Source organism: Gorilla gorilla, chromosome 4 (genome assembly GCF_029281585.2).
Source record: "Gorilla gorilla gorilla isolate KB3781 chromosome 4, NHGRI_mGorGor1-v2.1_pri, whole genome shotgun sequence".
In the NCBI taxonomy this organism is placed as follows: domain Eukaryota; kingdom Metazoa; phylum Chordata; class Mammalia; order Primates; family Hominidae; genus Gorilla; species Gorilla gorilla.
In genome coordinates, this window is record NC_073228.2 from 10,178,148 (window position 1) to 10,197,695 (window position 19,548).

The following is a 19,548-nucleotide window of genomic DNA, read 5'->3' on the forward strand; positions in this document are numbered from 1 at the left end:
AATCCCAGCTACTCGGGAAGCTGAGGCAGGAGAATCACTTGAACCCAGGAGGTGGAGGTTGCCGTGAGCTGAGATTGCGCCACTGCACTCCAGCCTGGGCAACAGAGCAAGACTCTGTCTCAAAAAAACAAACAAACAAATAAATAAATAAAAGAATGGTTATTCTACAGGCAAAGCAGTAGTTTATCCCTCTGTACAGAGTGTGGGCTGTGGTGATCCAAAGGCCTCTCCCCTGCATGGGTGCTGGGACCCCTGTGTAGCACACAGGAGGTGCCGAGGGAGCTCCTTGTATTAAGAGATGGACCTGATTTGGGCTCTCCTGGGTCATCTTACACTGGGCCCTGGAATCCGGGCCTTCCCTACCTACAGCTGGGGAGTGGAGCTCCCCCAGGTATGGCCCCAGCACCTGGGCCTGCCACCAGAAACCTTCAATTTGGAGATCTTTCTGCCAAGAACCCTTCAGAGGAGGGGGCCGGCCTGGCCAGGCACATGCTGGGCAGGAGGGTAGGAGCCTGTGGGGAGCGCTGAGCCCACGGTGTTGCTGGAGGCCCCACCCCTTCACGCTCCAGCCCGATGCACCGCGTGGGGGATGGGGATTGGGGTGAGGAGGGGGAGGGGATGCGGGAGAGGGCGCCTAACCTACCTGAGGGCTAGGGAGGTGCACCCACTGGGACCGGACCTCTGACCCTGAAGCAAACTTGCCCTCCCATCCCCTCTTCGGTGGACCACCCAGTGAGGTCAGCTCTGCAGGGGCCACAGGGTGGTCTTACGCCAGCAGTTCACCTAATGGCGTGAGAACTCTGTGTAGTCACAAAGCGGGGTCTCTACTTTCAGCTTGAGGAGCACATAAAGGGCTGCTAGAGTGGGCACCTCTCCCCTGGGCTGCGGGAGCTGACCGTGGGGGCCGATTCCAGAGGGTTGTGGTCCTCCCACCCCAGCCCGACCTTCAGCCCTGCTGCCACTGCCTTGTCCATGTAGGGCACCGGGGCCCTCCGACCCTCACCCAATCCTGGAGGCTGTTGGGCTAAGCAGCTGGAGACACTCCCCTTTCTGCAGTGAGGGCGACTTGGGGAAATGAGGCAACTGCAACTGTTGCGTGTTGTACTGTTGGCGTGCATACACACGTCACAATCTGCTGTGTAGTGTTGGGGTGCACGCACATCACTATCTGCTGTGTACTGTTGGTGTGCACACATCACTGCTTGTACTGTTGGTGTGCACACACATATCACTATCTGCTGTGTACTGTTGGCGTGCACGCACATGTCACTATCTGCTGTGTAGTGTTGGTGTGCATGCGCACACACGTCACTATCTGCTGTGTAGTGTTGGCGTGCACACACAAGTCACTATCTGCTATGCAGTGTTGGCATGCACACATGTCACTATCTGCTGTGTAGTGTTGGCGTGCACACACAAGTCACTATCTGCTATGCAGTGTTGGCATGCACACATGTCACTATCTGCTGTGTACTGTTGGTGTGCACGCACACACATGTCACTCTGGCAACTCCATGGGGCAGGTTTTAGTATCCCAATTTACAAGTGAGGAAACAGTGACCTCTTTCAGGGGGGTTAAGCTCTTATGAAAATTGTAATTAATACTTATTGAGCGTGAACAATTTCCTAATAGCCAATATACCCAGCTCACATTTCCCAAATGACTAAATTAGTAGGTTCCTGGTGGGTTGCTGGCAGCATGGGAAGGCGGTGCCCATGTGTCCCAAGCCTCCATCCGTAACGTGCCCCTTTTTCCACCATTCGTGTAAGGACCCCTGGCGTTTGACAGTCGTGTACCCCACATTCTGCCTTTGGCCGGCTGCATCTTTGTGGTGCCAACAGGCCCCTGTTTCCCCTGTACTTCTGTAAAATGAGGTGTGGTGCAGAGGCCTCATCGGATTCATAGGAGACTCCGGGTGTCAAAGCATCTGGCTGCTGTGTGGGAATGGGTTGCAGGGTCCGGGGTAGCAGCAGGGGTCCTGTTAGGAGGCTTCTGCAGTGGACAGTGGGAGGAAGAAGCTGGGGACGGGGTGAGCAGCTCGGTGTGGACATCCAGCTGTACATGCCGAGCTGATAGCTGGGTCTAAAGCGTGGATTCAGCAGGGCCGCAAGTCAGGGGAGATAGATGAAGAGTTAGCTGAGCACTGCTGGTTTTTAAAGATTGATCAAGAAGAAATGAGGGTGGTGCCTGGTTCCTGGACACAACAGGGAGAGAAAGAAGAAAAAGGAACAGTGGAGGGCAAGGTCAGAGAAAGAGCAGGCAGGGGAGGGCCCGGGGCTGAGTGAGTGCAGGGGAGGACCCGGGGCTGAGTGAGTGCAGGGGGAGGACCCGGGGCTGAGTGAGTGCAGGGGAGGACCCGGGGCTGAGTGAGTGCAGGGGAGGACCCGGGGCTGAGTGAGTGCAGGGGAGGACCCGGGGCTGAGTGAGTGCAGGGGGAGGACCCGGGGCTGAGTGAGTGCAGGGGAGGACCCGGGGCTGAGTGAGTGCAGGGGAGGACCCGGGGCTGAGTGAGTGCAGGGGAGGACCCGGGGCTGAGTGAGTGCAGGGGAGGACCCGGGGCTGAGTGAGTGCAGGGGAGGACCCGGGGCTGAGTGAGTGCAGGGGAGGACCCGGGGCTGAGTGAGTGCAGGGGAGGACCCGGGGCTGAGTGAGTGCAGGGGAGGACCCGGGGCTGAGTAATTGCAGGGGAGGACCCGGGGCTGAGTGCAGGGGGAGGACCCAGGGCTGAGTGAGTGCAGGGGAGGACCCGGGGCTGAGTGAGTGCAGGGGAGGACCCGGGGCTGAGTGAGTGCAGGGGAGGACCCGGGGCTGAGTGAGTGCAGGGGAGGACCCGGGGCTGAGTGAGTGCAGGGGGAGGACCCGGGGCTGAGTGAGTGCAGGGGGAGGACCCGGAGCTGAGTAATTGCAGGGGGAGGACCCCGGGCTGAGTGAGTGCAGGGGGAGGACCCGGGGCTGAGTGAGTGCAGGGGGAGGACCCGGGGCTGAGTAATTGCAGGGGAGGACCCGGGGCTGAGTGAGTGCAGGGGGAGGACCCGGGGCTGAGTAATTGCAGGGGAGGACCCGGGGCTGAGTAATTGCAGGGGAGGACCCGGGGCTGAGTGAGTGCAGGGGGAGGACCCGGGGCTGAGTGAGTGCAGGGGGAGGACCCCGGGCTGAGTGAGTGCAGGGGGAGGACCCGGGGCTGAGTAATTGCAGGGGAGGACCCGGGGCTGAGTGAGTGCAGGGGGAGGACCCGGGGCTGAGTGAGTGCAGGGGGAGGACCCGGGGCTGAGTGAGTGCAGGGGGAGGACCCGGAGCTGAGTGAGTGCAGGGGGAGGACCCGGGGCTGAGTAATTGCAGGGGGAGGACCCCGGGCTGAGTGAGTGCAGGGGGAGGACCCGGAGCTGAGTAATTGCAGGGGGAGGACCCCGGGCTGAGTGAGTGCAGGGGGAGGACCCGGGGCTGAGTGAGTGCAGGGGGAGGACCCGGAGCTGAGTGAGTGCAGGGGGAGGACCCGGAGCTGAGTAATTGCAGGGGGAGGACCCCGGGCTGAGTGAGTGCAGGGGGAGGACCCGGAGCTGAGTAATTGCAGGGGGAGGACCCCGGGCTGAGTGAGTGCAGGGGGAGGACCCGGGGCTGAGGGCTGCCAGGGTGTCTGGGGATAGGCTGAGCCAGCTCACGTAGTGGACCTGCAGCCCTAGCCATCTCCCACCCACCTTGCCTAGAGATGACCACTTTGTTTTTTTTTGTTTTGTTTTGTTTTGTTTTGTTTTGTTTGAGATGGAGTCTCTGTCGCCCAAGCTGGAGTGCAGTGGCGCGATCTCGGCTCACTGCAAGCTGCGCCTCCTGGGTTCACGCCATTCTCCTGCCTCAGCCTCCCGAGTAGCTGGGACTACAGGCGCCCGCCACCACGCCCGGCTAATTTTTGTATTTTTAGTAGAGACGGGGTTTCACCATGTTGGCCAGGCTGGTCTCGAACTCCTGACCTCAGGTGATTCGCCTGCCTTGGCCTCCCAAAGTGCTGGGATTACAGGCATGAGCCACTGCACCCAGCCTCATTTGTTTAGTTTTCTGTGTACCACTCACTAATCAAGTCCTGCACCCTCTCCTCTAAATATTAGTGCACTCAATCCCTTTCATCCCCTTGAGGGTGTCTCTGCTGAGCCTTCTGTCTGGCTCAAGGTCCCCTATTCCTGTGATGCACCCCTGACTCTCCTAGATTTGGTCCTTCATGTAGTTCATGTCTTCCTTTTTCCTGGTCTCCACTCTCATTTTAGTAGTATTTTTGTGTCCATAGACACCAGATTCCAGGGGGTCAAAGTCAGTCTCCCTCCCAGCCATGCACACACAGCACCCAACTCTTACAGATACCCCTTTGGGATGCCAGGCATCACATACCTGCCTGTAATCCCAGCTACTAGGGAGGCTAAGGCAGGAGAATCGCTTGAACCTGGGAGGCGGAGTTTGCGGTGAGCTGAGATCGCGCCATTGAGCTCCAGCCTGGGCAACAAGAGCGAAACTCCGTCTCAAAAAAAAAAAAAAAAAAATTAGCCAGGTGTCGTGGCACACGCCTACAATCCCAGCTACTCGGGAGGCTGAGGCAGAGAATCACTTGAACCTGGGAGGCGGAGTTTGCAGTGAGCCAAGATCATGCCACTGCACTCCAACCTGGGCAACAGAGTGAGACTCTATCTCTGGGCAACAGAGTGAGACTCTATCTCCAAAAAAGAAAAAAAAAACAGTCCCTCCAACTACCTGCCTGCAGGGCTGCCTGGTTAGGGCCAGTGTTTATTGCCTGGGTGAGTCCACCCCCTGCCAGTCCCCAACTCCGCCCAACTCCACCAGCCTGCTCCAGTTCCCTTAGGGATGAGGGCGGGACAGGGGTGAAAGAGGACAAGGGCAGAGGGACTCGGGAATGGGGAGGGCTATCAGGAGGTCCCAGGTGAGGGGCAGTTTCCCCAGGGCAGTCACCAGCCCTGAGCTCAGCTGGCATGAAGGAGAATGTCCACCTCCATGTGCTGACTCGGAGCAGCCTCGTGCCCACACAGGCACCCGGGCATCCAGGGCTCAGAGGAGAGCCAGGACCTGAGGCCGGAGGGGCGTAGAGCTGGCCTGAAGCCTTAAGGTCTGAGATCACAGGCCTCCAGCTGGTGCAGCTCAGGGGACCGTCTCCTGGCCTTGCTGTCCCAATCACAGCAACCCCAGGGCCCCAGAAGGGTCCAGCCTTGCCTAATCAGCTCGCTTCCCTCCCTGCTGCATGCAGGCCCTGTGGTGGGTGGCAGGGTGAGGGCCCCCCCAGGAGGGCCCCAGTGCCTGGCGGGTGAGTAATTCTATTTACCTTTCCTCAGAGGCCTCCTGTCCCCTCATTTGCCCCAATTAGTCCGGCTCTGCCTGAGCGGCTCCAGCCCACGTGGCCCAGGCGGGGGCTGTGAGCACCCCTTCCCCCAGGGCCCAGCAGCACCTCCCAGCAGCTCCTCAGAGCAGGGGCACCTGACTGGCTCCTTCCCCAGCCCATGCACACACCTCAGTAGGTCTCACAGTGCCTGCTGCAGGGACCCCCCGGGGGGCTGACCACAGGCCCCTCACAGCTTCTACCCTGAATTTGTCTCCACCCCCGCTGTGTGGTCCCTGGGCCCTTAGACTCAGGTTGGGCCCCAGACAATGGGAGACCCCACCCTGAAGCACCTCCTGTGTCCAGCATGCAGGAGGCAGCTCTTTCCTGGTGCTCCCTGGCTGGCAAGCAGGGCTCCCACCCACCACGAGGTGGCAAGAGGACTGGCGTAGGCCGGACCTCTCTGTGTGGCACGAGGACTGGCGTAGGCCGGACCTCTCTGTGTGGCACGAGGACTGGCGTAGGCCGGACCTCTCTGTGTGGCACGCCCCGGGTCCTGTGCAGAGGTTGGGCAACCTGCGCTCCTCCGTCGTCTGGACCCGCGGCAATGTTCAGGCCCATTTCTTCCCGCTTCAATCTGCTACGTGGCCTGCAAATTGCCCGAGGGGGCTGGAGCTGAGATGAAGCGGAGGCCAGGAGGCTCAGAAGAAGGGCGGGCCGATGAGCCAGGTGCCAGTGTCCTCACGGCCTCCAAGGAGAAGACACCCTCGGGTGAATCCAGTGCTGATGGGGTCGGTCAGGGGACTGTGATGCCTCATGCCGCCTTAGCCACTGTGCCCCTCACGTCTCTGCTGGTGAATGGTGACCCTCTGGTGGCCAAAGCGTCCAGGGGGACTACCCGCCAGAACCAGGATGGGAAGGTGGCCAGGGCCTGCTCAGATGGGCACAGGCTGGCTGCCTTCGGGATCCTCCGGGGTTCCAGTGCCAACTCTGTGTGAACTGGGACAGCAGGGGGACCCTTCAACAGCCTGCACTGGCGCTGACCACCCACCGCTGTTCCATCCCCCACTGCTTCGGCCCCGGCATTTCCAGCCCTGCTTTCCAGGACATGCACGGTGACCACTTGAGCTCTTTATTGTCGGAGGACATTTCCACGCACACAGGACGTGCCGATATACGTGGGGACACTGGCACGCAGCTCACGGCACAGCCCCCACTCCCGCCCTGGACTCCTCTGCTCACCCCTGCACCAGGGACAAGGCAGGTGCAGGGAGAGGAGGCCCAATCTCACAGACAGCCACACTGGGGGTCGGGGGTAGGTGGGGGCTGCTGTTGGCTCTCCCGCCCCCAGCCTCAGCTGGGCGTCCAGTTCTGGGTTGTCCAGCGACGCCCTCTGGGTGCCAGAGTCCAGCCCTAGCTGGGGTCCCAGCAGGGTTCAGAAGGGGCTCTCAGCCAATCTAGGGAGGCCACCAGCCAAGGGGGTCTCCACAGATGAATCCTGGCTGCCACCACCCCTCCCAAACTGCAGCTCCTTGCCGGGAAGGCCGCGGCCGGGCGAAGATGAGGCCTTGTGGTTGCTGGTGTTCCGCTCCTCCCATAGCACTTTGCCCAGGCGCCAGCGGTGCCAACGCCGCCGCAGCTCTGACTGCACCTGGGGAGGGGGACGGGGCAGGCCAGTCCTAGGGCCTGCCTGTCCTTTCCACCCCACCGGGACCTGCTGTGGGCCTCATCAGAGATGCCCAGTCTCCACTCTGAGGGGTGCAGAGCGACACAAGCTCCCTGCTGGGCACAGCTATGCCACCCACCATTGCCACGGAAAGCAGTCTGCAGACACCTGGGGACCCCCACGGTGGACACTGTGGCGATGAGGCTGAGGCCAACCTGTCCTGGGGGCCTGACACCCAGCACCATGGCAACTGCACCCAATAAGAGCAGGTGGAGGGAAAGGCTTGGGCCCCACGTGTTCCAGCCCCCGGGCAGGGGTGGGGCTGGCATCCCTGTGCCTCTCTCTGCCCCTGACCCCGACGGCCAGTGCCGATGGTCTCAGATGCCCCCACTCCCACCTACCTCCTTGTTGAGAAAGCAGTAGAGGACAGCCACCAGCAGGCCCTGGAGAGACAGGGTGGTCAGGGGTGGCACACTGCGCCCCGGGCAGGGGAGCCGGCGGGCGGGCGGGCACCTGGAAGGAGCTGAGGAAGAGGTCGAAGAAGAGCTTGGCGGAGCGCAGGGTGCCCTGGGCGTGCTCGTCCGTCACGAAGGCGAAGACCACTTCGTGGACGCCCAGCAGAGGGATGAGGGTCAGCGTGGACTTGGCCAGCCTGCAGAGGCAGTGCCTGAGTCACCCACCGCCCCCACCCTCGGCCCGCACCATCCATGTGGAGCTTGGAGTCCCCACCCCCAGCTGCCCTCTGGCCCTGAGGGTCTCCAGGTCTCGAGACGCCAGCCGCCGCGGCACCCACCGGAACTTGTAGTCTGTGTGGTGCATCTGCCGCGCCCGCAGCTTGGCCACGAGCAGGTGAATGATGCGGACGAAGATGAAGAAGTTGATCTGTGTGGGAAGGGTGCGAGTCAGGGGCATCCCGAGCCCCAGGGGACAGCTCTGTGCCCTTGGAAGGCCCCACCTGACCCTCCTGCAGGTGGGCCTGGCAGCAAGACAGGCCCTGGGCCACATAGCCCTGGGGCTGGTGGGCACACAGCCAGGGAGGAGCAGCCTGGCTCAGTGCCCAGGGTGCTGGCCAGTGTCCTGGTGTCCTGTCTGGGTGCCGGCTCCCTCCCAGCCCTCTCAGACAGGATGCTGCTGTCTCCTGGGGCAGCCTCAGGACGCCAAGGGAGGAGGGGCCTGGGGTGCACTCCTCGCTCTTCATTTCCTCACCAGGATGGCCAGGAAGACGGGGAACCGCAGGATCCACCAGAAGCCCATGTTGTCATTGCTGGTCCAGCACCTGTGAGGCCAGGCCACTCACATACTGGGGCACAGCCCCCAGCCCCTCAGCCCCTCAGCACCCCCGTCCCGATTTTGCCAGGATCTAATTCGGGTCTCAGGAAAGGAAGGGAGAAGGTCACAAATGACCCCCTCCCCAGGCACCAGGCTCATCCCCGGCCCCTCCCTGCCTCAGGCCAGAGCCCCGCACCCCAGCCCCCCGGTCCCTCCCCCAGGCTGTCCAGCCGCTCATACTCACTGGACGTTCTCGAACAGACACTTGACCACCGCCCAGGGGACGACGAACAGCATGGGGGCACCTGTAGGGGGCAGCAGCTGTGGTCCCAAAGGCTTGGTCAGCCTGCCTTAACCCCCTCTCATGCCAGCCCACTCACCCCAGCCGATGCCCAGGTAGAGGCTGAAGAAGCTCCTCTCCGGGAGGGTGGCCAGGCCCAGCAGGTTGTGCAGGTACAGGCCCTCCACCAGCAGCCAGCAGTAGTTGGCCACGATGCCATATTGCATGAACACCGCGGCCACACGGCAGCCAGCCACCGCCTGGCACAGGGGCAGTGTGAGCACGGCTACGTGGCCACCTGCCTGGCTGCCCACCCACCCGCCTGCCTGGGGCCGCCAAGGGGGGCTTACTCCATCACTGAGCCAGATGCTGACACTGAGGTCGTCGCCAATCTTCTGGCTGTAGCGGGTCCTGAGCAGCCCATCAATGACCAGCACGGAGCTGGCTTTCAGCACGAAGGACGCAAACAGATTCGTGTGGATGGCATTGCGGGTGCAGTGCAGCTTGCTGTGGGCACAGCCAGTCAGCGCCCGTCCTCCTCCCTGCCCTCTGTGGCTGCCCCGGGCACTGGCGGAATCCTACCTGAGGCCCCCCAGGATGGCCAAGGCGAGGAGCAGGGCCCCCAGGGACAGGCTGTAGCCCACTGTGTACATCACCTGGAAGCTGCTGTACATCTTGGCCACCTCCTTCTGCGAGTTACAGTGGCCTGTGAGGGCCCGGCGGGGGCCCCCACGCCCGTTCCCATCCAGCCCCACCGCGCCTGCCTGCCGCCCGCTCCCATCCAGCCCCACCGCGCCTGCCTGCCGCCCGCTCCCATCCAGCCCCACCGCGCCTGCCTGCCGCCCGCTCCCATCCAGCCCCACCGCGCCTGCCTGCCGCCCGCTCCCATCCAGCCCCACCGCGCCTGCCTGCCGCCCGCTCCCATCCAGCCCCACCGCGCCTGCCTGCCGCCCGCTCCCATCCAGCCCCACCGCGCCTGCCTGCCGCCCGCTCCCATCCAGCCCCACCGCGCCTGCCTGCCGCCCGCTCCCATCCAGCCCCACCGCGCCTGCCTGCCGCCCGCTCCCATCCAGCCCCACCGCGCCTGCCTGCCGCCCGCTCCCATCCAGCCCCACCGCGCCTGCCTGCCGCCCGCTGACCTGGACCTCAGTCTCCTCGCCATCCATCTGGCACTGGGAGGCGTCACGCCAAGGCTGCCCCCGGGGTCCACGCACCCACTGACCGTCGGGCCCGCATCTCTTGAACACGAAGCGGTGTTGCACTGGGGGTGTTGGGGGAGGCTGGGGTCAGCCCCACCCCGGGCCCGCCCCTCCCACAGTTCCTCCCCTCTATGGGTACCTTTGTGGTGCCAAGGCAGGTACCAGGGGCAGGAGATGTTGGCCGTGGTATTGGCGGGGGTGTCCGGCCAGCAGGAATACTTGTCGAAGGTTCTGTTGCACACCAGCTCTGCAGGGTAGGGTAGGGCAGGGCAGAGCAGGGCAGGGCAGGGTGGGAGAAGGGGCTCCCTCAGCAGGCCTCTCTCCTCTCTCTGGAAGCCTGAGCTCGGCCGTCACCTCCCCCAGGACATGGCCTGGGCTGCTCCCTCCCCCACTTGACCTCCACCTCCCCCATCTGACCTCCACCTTCCTCACCTGACCATCCACCTCCCCTGGACCAGCCTCCGCTAGCACGCCCAGCCCAGCCCTGAATTCCAGCTCTGCAGGACACCTTCCCTTGGAGACCCCCCATCTCAAATGTGCCCGAAACCCACACTGGGGTCCCCCATTCTCCGTGACCTTCTCTCAGCACCTCCCTCTCTGGGGGCTGAACCCCAATGCCATTTTCATCCTTCCCAGGTGCACCGCCACACCTGTGGCTGCCACACCTGCTCCCTCTGCCCAGTGGAGGCTGCCACACCTGCCCCCCTCTGCCCAGTGGAGGCTGCCTCCCTCATCCGAACCCAGGCACTGCCTCCCGGGTGAGTCCTCCAGCCCTATCCTCTCCCTGCACCCCAAGTGTCCAGGCCATGATATACACTCTCCACCCGAGCCCTCCCAGGCCCCTGGTTCCCACCTTCCATGCCCTGGCACTGTCTGCCCACTGAAAACTCCACGGGGCTGTAGGTGGTATTACCCATCTGGGCCTGGGGGCAGCAGCAGCAGCCGGTTCTGGGGCAATGCCACCGTTCTGTTATTTCCTGGCTCTGCGGCCTGGGGCAAGTCCCCAGCTCTGTGGCTCAGTTACCTCGTTACCTCACCTGCCCACGGTGGTGGGGGCCTGAGGAATGACAGGGCCCCTTGGCGGGGTCCTCAAGGGCTGCATAAGCACCCAGGAACCTTCCCATGAAGAGAACTCAGAAAGTGCTGAGGCCAGGCTCAGGCTGAAAGGCTCTGGGTGGGGGGCTTACCCGTGGGAGGGGGCAGCAGGCTCAGGTTGTGGTGACACTGGTCACCGTAGAGCTTCCACTTCTCAAACAGGAAGTCCATCACCTGAGCGGAGGGGACCTGTGGCTGGGGGACACATGCACAAGCAACCAGACAGACAGACAGACAGACAGGCAGGCAGACAGGCAGGCAGACAGGCAGACGGACAGGCAGATGGACAGGCAGACAGACAGGCAGGCAGGCAGACAGGCAGACGGACAGGCAGACAGGCAGGCAGACAGGCAGGCAGACAGGCAGGCAGGCAGATGGATAGGCAGATGGACAGATGGACAGACAGGCAGACGGACAGGCAGACAGGCAGATGGATAGGCAGATGGACAGATGGACAGACAGGCAGACGGACAGGCAGACAGGCAGGCAGATGGATAGGCAGATGGACAGACAGACAGACAGGCAGACGGGCAGACAGACAGGCAGGCCGACAGGCAGGCAGGCCGACAGACAGACAGGCAGACAGGCAGGCAGGCAGACAGAGAGCCATCAGTGTGCAGTCCTCACAGGAGGGCCCCTGGGTGCTGAGGGTGCTGTGAGTCCTCACCTGGCAGGCCAGCAGCAGCAGCAACAGCAGCAGGGGTCGCTGTGGCTGGCAGGGGGGCATGCCTCTGGGCAGCTAGCTGCCTCCCACATCTGGCAGGGGCTGCACAGCTGGGGCAATGCAGTCCTGGTGGGTGTGCACGCTCCTCCGAGGGCAGCTGAGTGGCAGAGCAGCAGAGCCTGGGGCGTCCTGGCCAGTGGGGTGTCCTCCCCTGAAGCTGCCCCTCTGAGCCTCAGGGTCCTAGGGATAAAGAGGGAGCTGGGGGCCGGGTGCGGTGGCTCACGCCTGTAATCCCAGAACTTTGGGAGGCCGAGGGGGGCGGATCACGAAGTCTGGAGATCGAGACCATCCTGGCTAACACAGTGAAACCCCGTCTTAACTAAAAATACAAAAAATTAGCCAGGCGTGGTGGCGGGCGCCTGTAGTCCTAGCTACTCGGGAGCTTGAGGCAGGAGAATGGCGTGAACCCAGGAGGCGGAGCTTGCAGTGAGCGGAGATCAAGCCACTGCACTCCAGCCTGGGTGACAGAGCGAGACTCCGTCTCAAAAAAAAAAAAAAAAAGAGGGCGATAGGAGGGAGGAGACCCCAGGAGGAGTCACTCTTGCCACCCAGGGCTGGCTGGCTGGCAGCTCTGAGGGTCACAGAGCCCCTCGTCTCATTGCTGGTGGCAGCCACCTTCCTGCAGGGTGACCCAATGCTCTTGGGTGGGGGACCAGCCTCCCCAGATGATGACCTCCTCCCTCAGTTGACAGCCCCCGGCCGCTTCCTCACCATCTTCCTCACCTATTCTTAGCCCCTGGGAAAGCTGGCTTGCCAGGCTGACCTGAGTCAATGTGCCAAGCGTGAGGGTGGCGGTGCCTGGACCTTCCATCACTTGGCCCCAGTGCCACGGCGAGCAAAGTGGCTGGGCTGGCTTGCAGCTGTGCCAGGCCAAGTGTGTGGGGCCCACACTCAGGGGTCTGTGTCACATGCGTGCCCCCTGCCCAGCACCGGGGTGCCTAGGTGCCTCATGGGTGCCGTGCAAGGCTCGGTTGGGCTTCCTGGATCCCATGGGACGCCACAGGCTGGCCGCACAGTCCTTTGAGATTAGCACTGCGGGCGTCGGCTCGGAGGAGGAGCTGGCCTAGGGTGGGGACACAGGGTGGGGAGGACATCCCCCGTGGTGCCTGCCAGGGCTGTGGGAGTCACAGCCCCTGGTCCCCAGGCCATAGCCAGCATCTGAGCTGGGAGTTCGGGGTGGCAACAGCTACACAAATCGGCCTTTCGTTGCTACAGAGCCCAGTTTCTGCACCAACTGAATTCTGTGGGAGAAGCAGGGAGGGTCTTCCTGTAGGTCCGCGTGCATGTGCGGGGTCCCGCGAGTGGCTGGCTGTGAGCCCCCGGGCTGTGACGGGCTCTTCTTTGGGGCACCCTCAAATGGAATAAGAGGTGTGGATGGATGGCTGGGCAGATGGAGGGCCAGCCAGCTGGAAGGCAGTGCCAGGGGAAGCCGGGGAGAGGGGCAAGGAGATGGGCGAAGGCTGCGGCTGGAGCAGAGGGTTTCCGGGCAGGGCTGGACTGCTGGCTGCCACGGGACAGCCTGGATTTTAGCCTCCTCCAGGTAGTGGCTGGGTGAGCCCGCGTGGGGCCAGCTCTACCGCTAACGGGGCCTGAGATGCACCAAGCAGTGTGACAGCTGAATGACAGGGACAGGCACCTGCGTCACAGACTGCTAAAGAGCTCCCAACCGCAGGCCTTGGACCCTGGGCTCATGTAGGGGCCGATGGGAGGCAGGACCCGTGTGTCGCTGATCCCCAGTTCCTAAGCCAGGTGAGCAGCCATGCAGGCTTGGTGCTGGGGCGAAGGACCCACAGAGTAGGGGCCTCTCCCTGGCGGAGAAAGCGGCAGGCGGGTGGGGGAGGAGGGGCAGTTTTGGCGTCCCCAGCTCTGGGGTCATGCAAGGGGCCTTATCTTCCCTGATTCTGATCAAACAGCCCCATCTGCTGCCACTGCCCTGGGCGGCTCCGGCCACTGAGCCGGGCTGGGTGAGGAGCAGCAGGAGCCGCCTCTCCCCGCTGTGTGCACCCCCAACCCAGAGGGGCCCTGGACGAGGGGCACTGCTAGGTGGGCAGGCTCAGGGGTGCAGGGGAGACCTGGGGCTCTGGGCAGGGGATGGGGAGAGAGACAAGGGGCAGCTGGAGCAGGGTGGATGGTGGAGATGCAGGCAGGGGACAAGGAGGAAGGACACTGGCCGATAAGCTGTTCCCTGCCTAGGGGCCTCGAAGTGGGGGTTGGGGGGACGCGTGCTCACCCTGGGGGGAGGACCGCCCAGCCAGGAGCTCCCTGGGCAAAATGACAGCCCCTTAGAGCCCAGCGTGGCCAAGCCTGGCTCTGCCCCAACTCTGCCAGAGAAACGGGAGCCATTCAATGCCTGTCATGTTGACTCTAGAGCCACTGGGAGCACCCCCCCAAGCCAGTGCCTCCACACATGAGGTCCTCACGTGCCAGGGCCCCACCTTCCAGCCGGGCAGCCAGTCTGGAGACCCCAGCGAGCCGAGGGAGGGGTTGGCTGCCCAGTCCCCCAGGCCTTTCTTTAAAACAGTCAGGACCCAGGAGTGGGAGGAAGAGGGAGTGGGGCTCTGTGTCCCCCCAGCCTCAACAGAAGGTTGGGAAGGTGGGGCTGGGGATCCTGGAGGATTCCCCCGACAGCTCAGCATCCACAGGCCACTGGTGGGCTCCCCATAGGGCACCCCTAGTCCTGGATCCCTAGGGGTCAGGGCCTCTGAATACAAAAGGTGAGGTGGGGGGCAATTCTCCACTGGGTCTCTGATAGTGAGGCAGGAGGTGCAGAAGTGTGAGGGTCCTCCGTTCCCTGCGGGCGGTGGGTCCCGTATGGGTAGGGAGACTCCAGCCCCTCATCCCAACAGGGGTGGGTGGAGCCGGGGGGGGACCAATTTCCAGCTGAGCACCCATGAGAGAGCCTGGCCTGGAGAGCAGGGCTGAGGCTGCTGTGGTCCTGGGACGGGGACGACGATTTAACTTCCCAAGTGGGGACCCTGCCCCGTCACTGAAGGTGACACCAGCCTGAAGGGAAGAAGGGAGGCTCCTTTGTTGATCTCACTCAGCCCTCTTCCCCGAGAGGAGACACTGACACCCCCGGGACCCGGTCAGCCCAGGATCAATGTTTGTTGACTGAAGGAGTGGACAGAAACTCCCAGCTGTGGAGCTGCCACTTGGGGCTCCCCGGGGCCACAGTGCCCCGTATTACCCTTCCGGCGACACAGCTGGTAGGTAGGACGACCCACCAGGGACCCCACCCTCCACCTTCACAGTCCAGGTGACCAAGCTCCTTCTCAGGCCTTGGAGTCAGCTGAGAATTAGGGGAGGGGTTCCCAAGGTGCCCAATGTGGGGGGCTCCCAAGGTGCCCAATAGGGGGGGTTCCCGAGGTGCCCAATGGGAGGGTTCCCGAGGTGCCCAATGCGGGGGTTCCCGAGGTGCCCAATGCGGGGGACTCCCGAGGTGCCCAATGTGGGGGGTTCCCGAGGTGCCCAATGCGGGGGTTCCCGAGGTGCCCAATGTGGGGGGTTCCCGAGGTGCCCAATGCGGGGGACTCCCAAGGTGCCCAATGCGGGGGTTCCTGAGATGCCCAATGGGGGGCTCCCGAGGTGCCCTGCCCGCCTTCCCTAGACCCCCACCGCATGCCACCCTCTTCCTCCCTCCCACAGCTGCCTGCTGGGCCACACCAGCCACCACCAGGGCTTAGGGCCACCTGAGCTCCACTGCCCCGGCCGCTTTGCAGGGCTGGCACCCCGTGTCCTGTCCCATGTCCTCCCTGGCAGAACACGTGACTCTTGGGTGCTCCTGGCTCCGTCGGGCTCCACCGATTCCCACTGGGGGCGGCTGAGGGACCCGCAGACCTGGAGCTGGGCCCCCAGGATGGGTGGAGCGGCCACTGGTCCAGGAAGGCAGCGGGGCTCCCAGGGCGTCCGCAAGGGGCCTCTCAGACGCTTTGAGGAGCTCCAGGATGGGAGCCGGGATGTTTTTGTGAAACCAGAGAAGGTACTGGAAGGTCAGGGCACCGGGGCGGGATCAGGGGCCACAGGCTGTTGACAAAGCCCTATCCCTGCGTCCTCACCCCGTGGGGGCGGGGCAGGCCTGGGTGCCGGCCTGGGTGCACCCCGACCCCCCAACCCTGATGTCCCCAATACCAAGGGCAGAGAGCAGCCCTGGCCGGTCCTTGGAGGATGCGGGCGCCGAGAGGGCCGGGGTCAGTCGGTTCAGAGTCGGAGCATAAGCCGGGTGGCCGAGTCGCCCGGGTGGTGGGGCGCCGGAGAGGCCGGAGCCGGGCAGGGCAGTGACCCGCTTGCCGGGGTCAAAGTCGCCAGTGTGGGCCGCGGAAGAGGAGCGGCCAGGCGGGGCGCAGACACCCCTCACCCCATCCTGGGCCGCGCCGGTGCCACCGGGCAGTCCTGGGGGCAGGAGCCCACCGAGGGGAGACAGCGCTGGTGAGACCCCGCGCCTTGGGGGCGCGTCCGCGGCGCTTTGTGCGCTCCCCAGGGCGGCGGGGCCCGGGGCCCGGAGTGGGGAGTGTGGCTGCTGCAGTGTGGCCGCCGCAGGGCGCCAGGCGGCCAGCGACACCCCCGCCCCCAGCCGCGCCCCCCGGGACCAGAGAACGGGGGAGGGGCTGAGACCCCTGGACCTGCCCGACGGTGCAGGACCGGGTGGTGTCCGAGCCGGGGTTGGGAACGGGGGTGTCTGACGGGACTGAGGACCGCACCAGCCCGGACCCCGGAGACCGCCCGGCCGGCTCCCCGCTCCCCGCGCCCCCGGCCCCGCCGCGCCCGCCCCGCAGTCTCTGTCCCCACCGGGTCGACTCCCGAACGTCCCCTCGGGGCCGCGGCCCAGGTGCTCACCGCGCGGCCCTGCTCGGGGGTCGGCTTGGCTCCCCGCCGTCCTCCGGGCGCGCTCGGGTCGGGCGCCGGTGACCGCTCGTCTTCGCGGCGCTGCCAGATCGGCGTCGGTGCAAACTTTCCGGCGGCGACGCAGGGCGAGGGCGGCGGCGGAGGGCGGGCTCGGGGGCGGCCCCGCGGGGGTGGGAGCGGCAGCCGAGGGTCCCCGCCCGCCCTCCGCGCAGCCTCCCGGCGAGCTTCGGTTCTGCCCACCCTGCGCAGGGAGCCCCGGCGAGCGCCTCGTACCCTGGCCATACGCAGACTCGGCGCGCTGAATTCCACCCCGCGGACCCGCGCCCCACAGACCTTTGTCCCACGGGTCCTGGTTCCGCAGACCCTAATCCTGCAGATCCCTGAGCCCGCGGACCCTGGCCCAGCAGGTGGTGGTCGCGGTGGGTCCCAGCTCCGGGAGGGGAGGCCCTGGGACGTGGAGGGGCGCGGCGGGCGTGGGGGCCGTGGCTCAGCCCCCCTTCCTCTCGTCTCCCTGGGCGCCCCCTCGCCCCCTTCCTCTCGCGTCCCCGGGTTCTCGCCGCTTCTTTCCTGATGCCTGCCTGATTTTCTGGAAAGACCGACACCCCCACTCGCCCCCACCGCGGCTCCCGGTTCCTTCCCCTGCAGAGCAGACGGGGGCTGGAGTAGGGGCCAACAAGGGTGACATGGGTGGACCGGCAGGGCGGTCCCTGGGGTGCCCTTTAACTCTTTCTGTGCCACATCCCCGGTCTCTGGCCAGTCCTGTCGCGCTAAGGCCCCTCCAGCAGCGCTGACCCTGGTCCCCCACCTGCTGGTCCTGCGGCCGCGGGGCGCTCTCTCCTCCGTCCCACCCTCTCCTTCCACACCACCTCCTTTCCTGGGAGTGGAGAAGCCCCAGCCAGAACCCCTGCCTTCCCCAAGAGGCACGCTCAGAGGGACATTCTCCCCTTCCTCACTCCCCCTAGAGCCAACATCACACCTGGCTTTGGGGCCGCTAGAACCTCAGCCCGCGCCCCTCCCCTTCCACCCCCAGCCATCCCTGCTCTGTGCCCAGTGATCTTGGGGTCACCACAACCCCATGGCGCCTTGAGGCCTCACCTTTCCTGGCCTCTCAGCATCCTGGGACACTGATGGTCATGCCTTCCTTCTAGAAAGTTCTCCCCGAGGCTGTGGCTTCCAGGATGAGCACTCTCCTCCTCCCACTTCCTCCCCTTCTCCTTCCCCCTCCTCCCTTCTCCCTGGAGAGGTCTTCCTCCAAGTCCCAGTCTTCTTCCCCACCCAGAGCCCCTCCCGCTGACACTTGTCGGCAGTGCCTGTCTCGGCTCCCGCTAGGAAGCCTCCCCTCCGGCATCTCCAGTCCATCTCTGGGTCCTGCTCCACCTGCATTTCCCTAGACCTGTCCTGGCCACCCTCACCCTGGGACACCTCCTGCCCGTGGAGAGCTCCTTTGATAGGTGCCGTCCTTGGTCTTGGGGGTCCTTTCTCCCTAATTCTACTTCTGTTTTAGGGGGCGTGGGAACCCAGGGTCTTAACCCCAGCCATTTCCCCTCCCAGGGGCCACTTCCCTCTGAAGCTTAGCCCAGCTCTGTGACCCCCACAGGCCTGCCCCCACCTGGTCCTCACTCCCCTGCATAGCCACACTGTGGGGGCTCCATGCTTCCCAGCCCATAGGAAGCCCTGTTCCCAGAGGGGGCCATTCTGTTTTAGTTGGAGCAGTGGCCAGAGGCAAAGGTCAGAAGGCAAAGGTCATAAAAGTTTGTCTCTACCTGCCAGCATCTGCCCCTGCTACCGCATCTTCTCCCCTCTCCACCCAAACCCTCCCTCAGCTCCTGCCCCCACCTCTCCAGAGGCACAGACAACAGGGTTCTGATCTTGGGTCATGGTGCTCCCCCTGCCAGCCTCAGTCCGAGACCTCTGTGAATGGGAGTGATGGCTAATGGGATGAGGGGGACCACCTCCTGGTGGCTGCAGGGACTGGGGTGAGGGTGCTGTAGGCTCTGCCTAAGTCAAGTGCCATGGGGCTGAAGAGACGGCGCACCGGCCCTGGAGAAGAGTCCTCCCTGCCCTCCTGTGTCTGGCCTTGTTTCCTGGAGGACAGGTCCAGGGCAGAGGCCCAGCAGTCCTAGGTAAGTGCTGGGTGGCCGGAGTCTGGTACCTGCAGGAAGAGAAGTAGAAGAATAAATTTGGAGTGTGTGAAGGGGGCAAAGCCTGAAAGGTTCGGACTCAGTGTGGGGAGGGAGAGGGAACAGATGGGGTGGGGCCCCTCCCCTGGGCTAGGTGACCGTTATTGATATGACTGAATCCATGACAAGATTGTTTGCTTGACCAAACTGTAGTCCGGCTTCAGAACCTTCTCGCAGGCTCATCTGCATTCTGCCTTGTAAAATCCAGATTTATCAAGAACTCTGCTAAGTCAGTTTGGCAAGAAGCCTCCATCCCCCCATGTCTGATCAGGGTCCTCAGCCTCCGCCACCCCCAGGCGATGTCTACTTACCTTGCCTGCCTTCAGCAAGCTTCCTTTTACCTGGGTAGGGTCCTCAGCTTCCGCCACCCCCAGGCGATGTCTGCTCACCCTGGCTGCCCGCAGCAAGATTCCTGTTATCTGGGTAGAGTCCTCAGCCTCCGCCACACCCAGGCGATGTCTGCTCGCCTTGCCTGCCTTAAGCAAGATTCCTGTTACCTGGGTAGAGTCCTCAGGCTCTGCTACCCACAGGCAATGTCTGCTCACCCTGCCTGCCTTCAGCAAGCTTCCTTTTACCTGGGTAGGGTCCTTAGTTTCCGCCACCCCCAGGCAATATCTGCTCACCCTGGCTGCCTTCAGCAAGCTTCATTTTACCTTGGTAGGTTCCTTAGCCTCTGCCACCTCCAGGCCATGTCTGCTAACCCTGTCTGCCTTCAGCAAGCTTCGTTTTACCTGGGTAGGGTTCTCAGCCTCCGCCACCCCCAGGCGATGTCTGCTAACCCTGCCTGCCCTCAGCAAGCTTCCTGTTTCCTGGGTTTAGCCAGAATCCTCCAGACAGGTGTTTCGTCCCAGTAATTTTCCACCCACTGACCCCGCCCTGCTCCTCAGATCTAAATCCCCACTTGCATGTGCCACATTGAGAGTTGAGCCCAGGTCTATACTAAAATCTTTTTTCCCCTATTACAATAGTCCTGAACAAAAT

General features: G+C 63.7%; 1 protein-coding gene across 2 annotated transcripts; it reads right to left on the reverse strand.

The window, feature by feature from the left end:
* Positions 1–6,428: 6,428 nt before the first annotated feature.
* GCGR (glucagon receptor) lies at positions 6,429–16,490 on the reverse strand. Of its 2 annotated transcripts, none has more exons than XM_031011668.2 (14): positions 16,379–16,490; positions 11,489–11,725; positions 10,914–11,016; positions 9,866–9,973; positions 9,667–9,788; positions 9,110–9,216; positions 8,878–9,034; positions 8,628–8,787; positions 8,492–8,552; positions 8,185–8,254; positions 7,772–7,860; positions 7,492–7,630; positions 7,380–7,421; positions 6,429–6,963 (listed from the first exon to the last, which is right to left on the reverse strand). In XM_031011668.2, exons 2-14 carry the CDS (start codon positions 11,546–11,548, stop codon positions 6,748–6,750), a joined length of 1,434 nt encoding a protein of 477 aa, XP_030867528.2. In that variant the 5' UTR covers positions 11,549–11,725; positions 16,379–16,490; the 3' UTR covers positions 6,429–6,747. The 2 variants fall into 2 exon arrangements, with proteins under 2 accessions (XP_030867528.2, XP_063562067.1); XM_063705997.1 differs by lacking the exon at positions 16,379–16,490 and adding an exon at positions 12,309–16,351 and having other exon boundaries at positions 6,436–6,963.
* Between the last annotated feature and the right edge of the window lie 3,058 nt (positions 16,491–19,548).

What these genes read in the sequence shown, in the direction of transcription:
- GCGR (XM_031011668.2), bottom strand. Translation starts at nt 11,548, where the DNA reads ATGCCCCCCTGCCAGCCACAGCGACCCCTGCTGCTGTTGCTGCTGCTG. An exon ending in CCTGCCTTGGCACCACAAAG is followed by an intron (nt 9,789 to 9,865) that starts GTACCCATAGAG and finishes CAACACCCCCAG; the next exon opens with TGCAACACCGCTTCGTGTTC. An exon ending in GCCATCCTGGGGGGCCTCAG is followed by an intron (nt 9,035 to 9,109) that starts GTAGGATTCCGC and finishes CTGTGCCCACAG; the next exon opens with CAAGCTGCACTGCACCCGCA.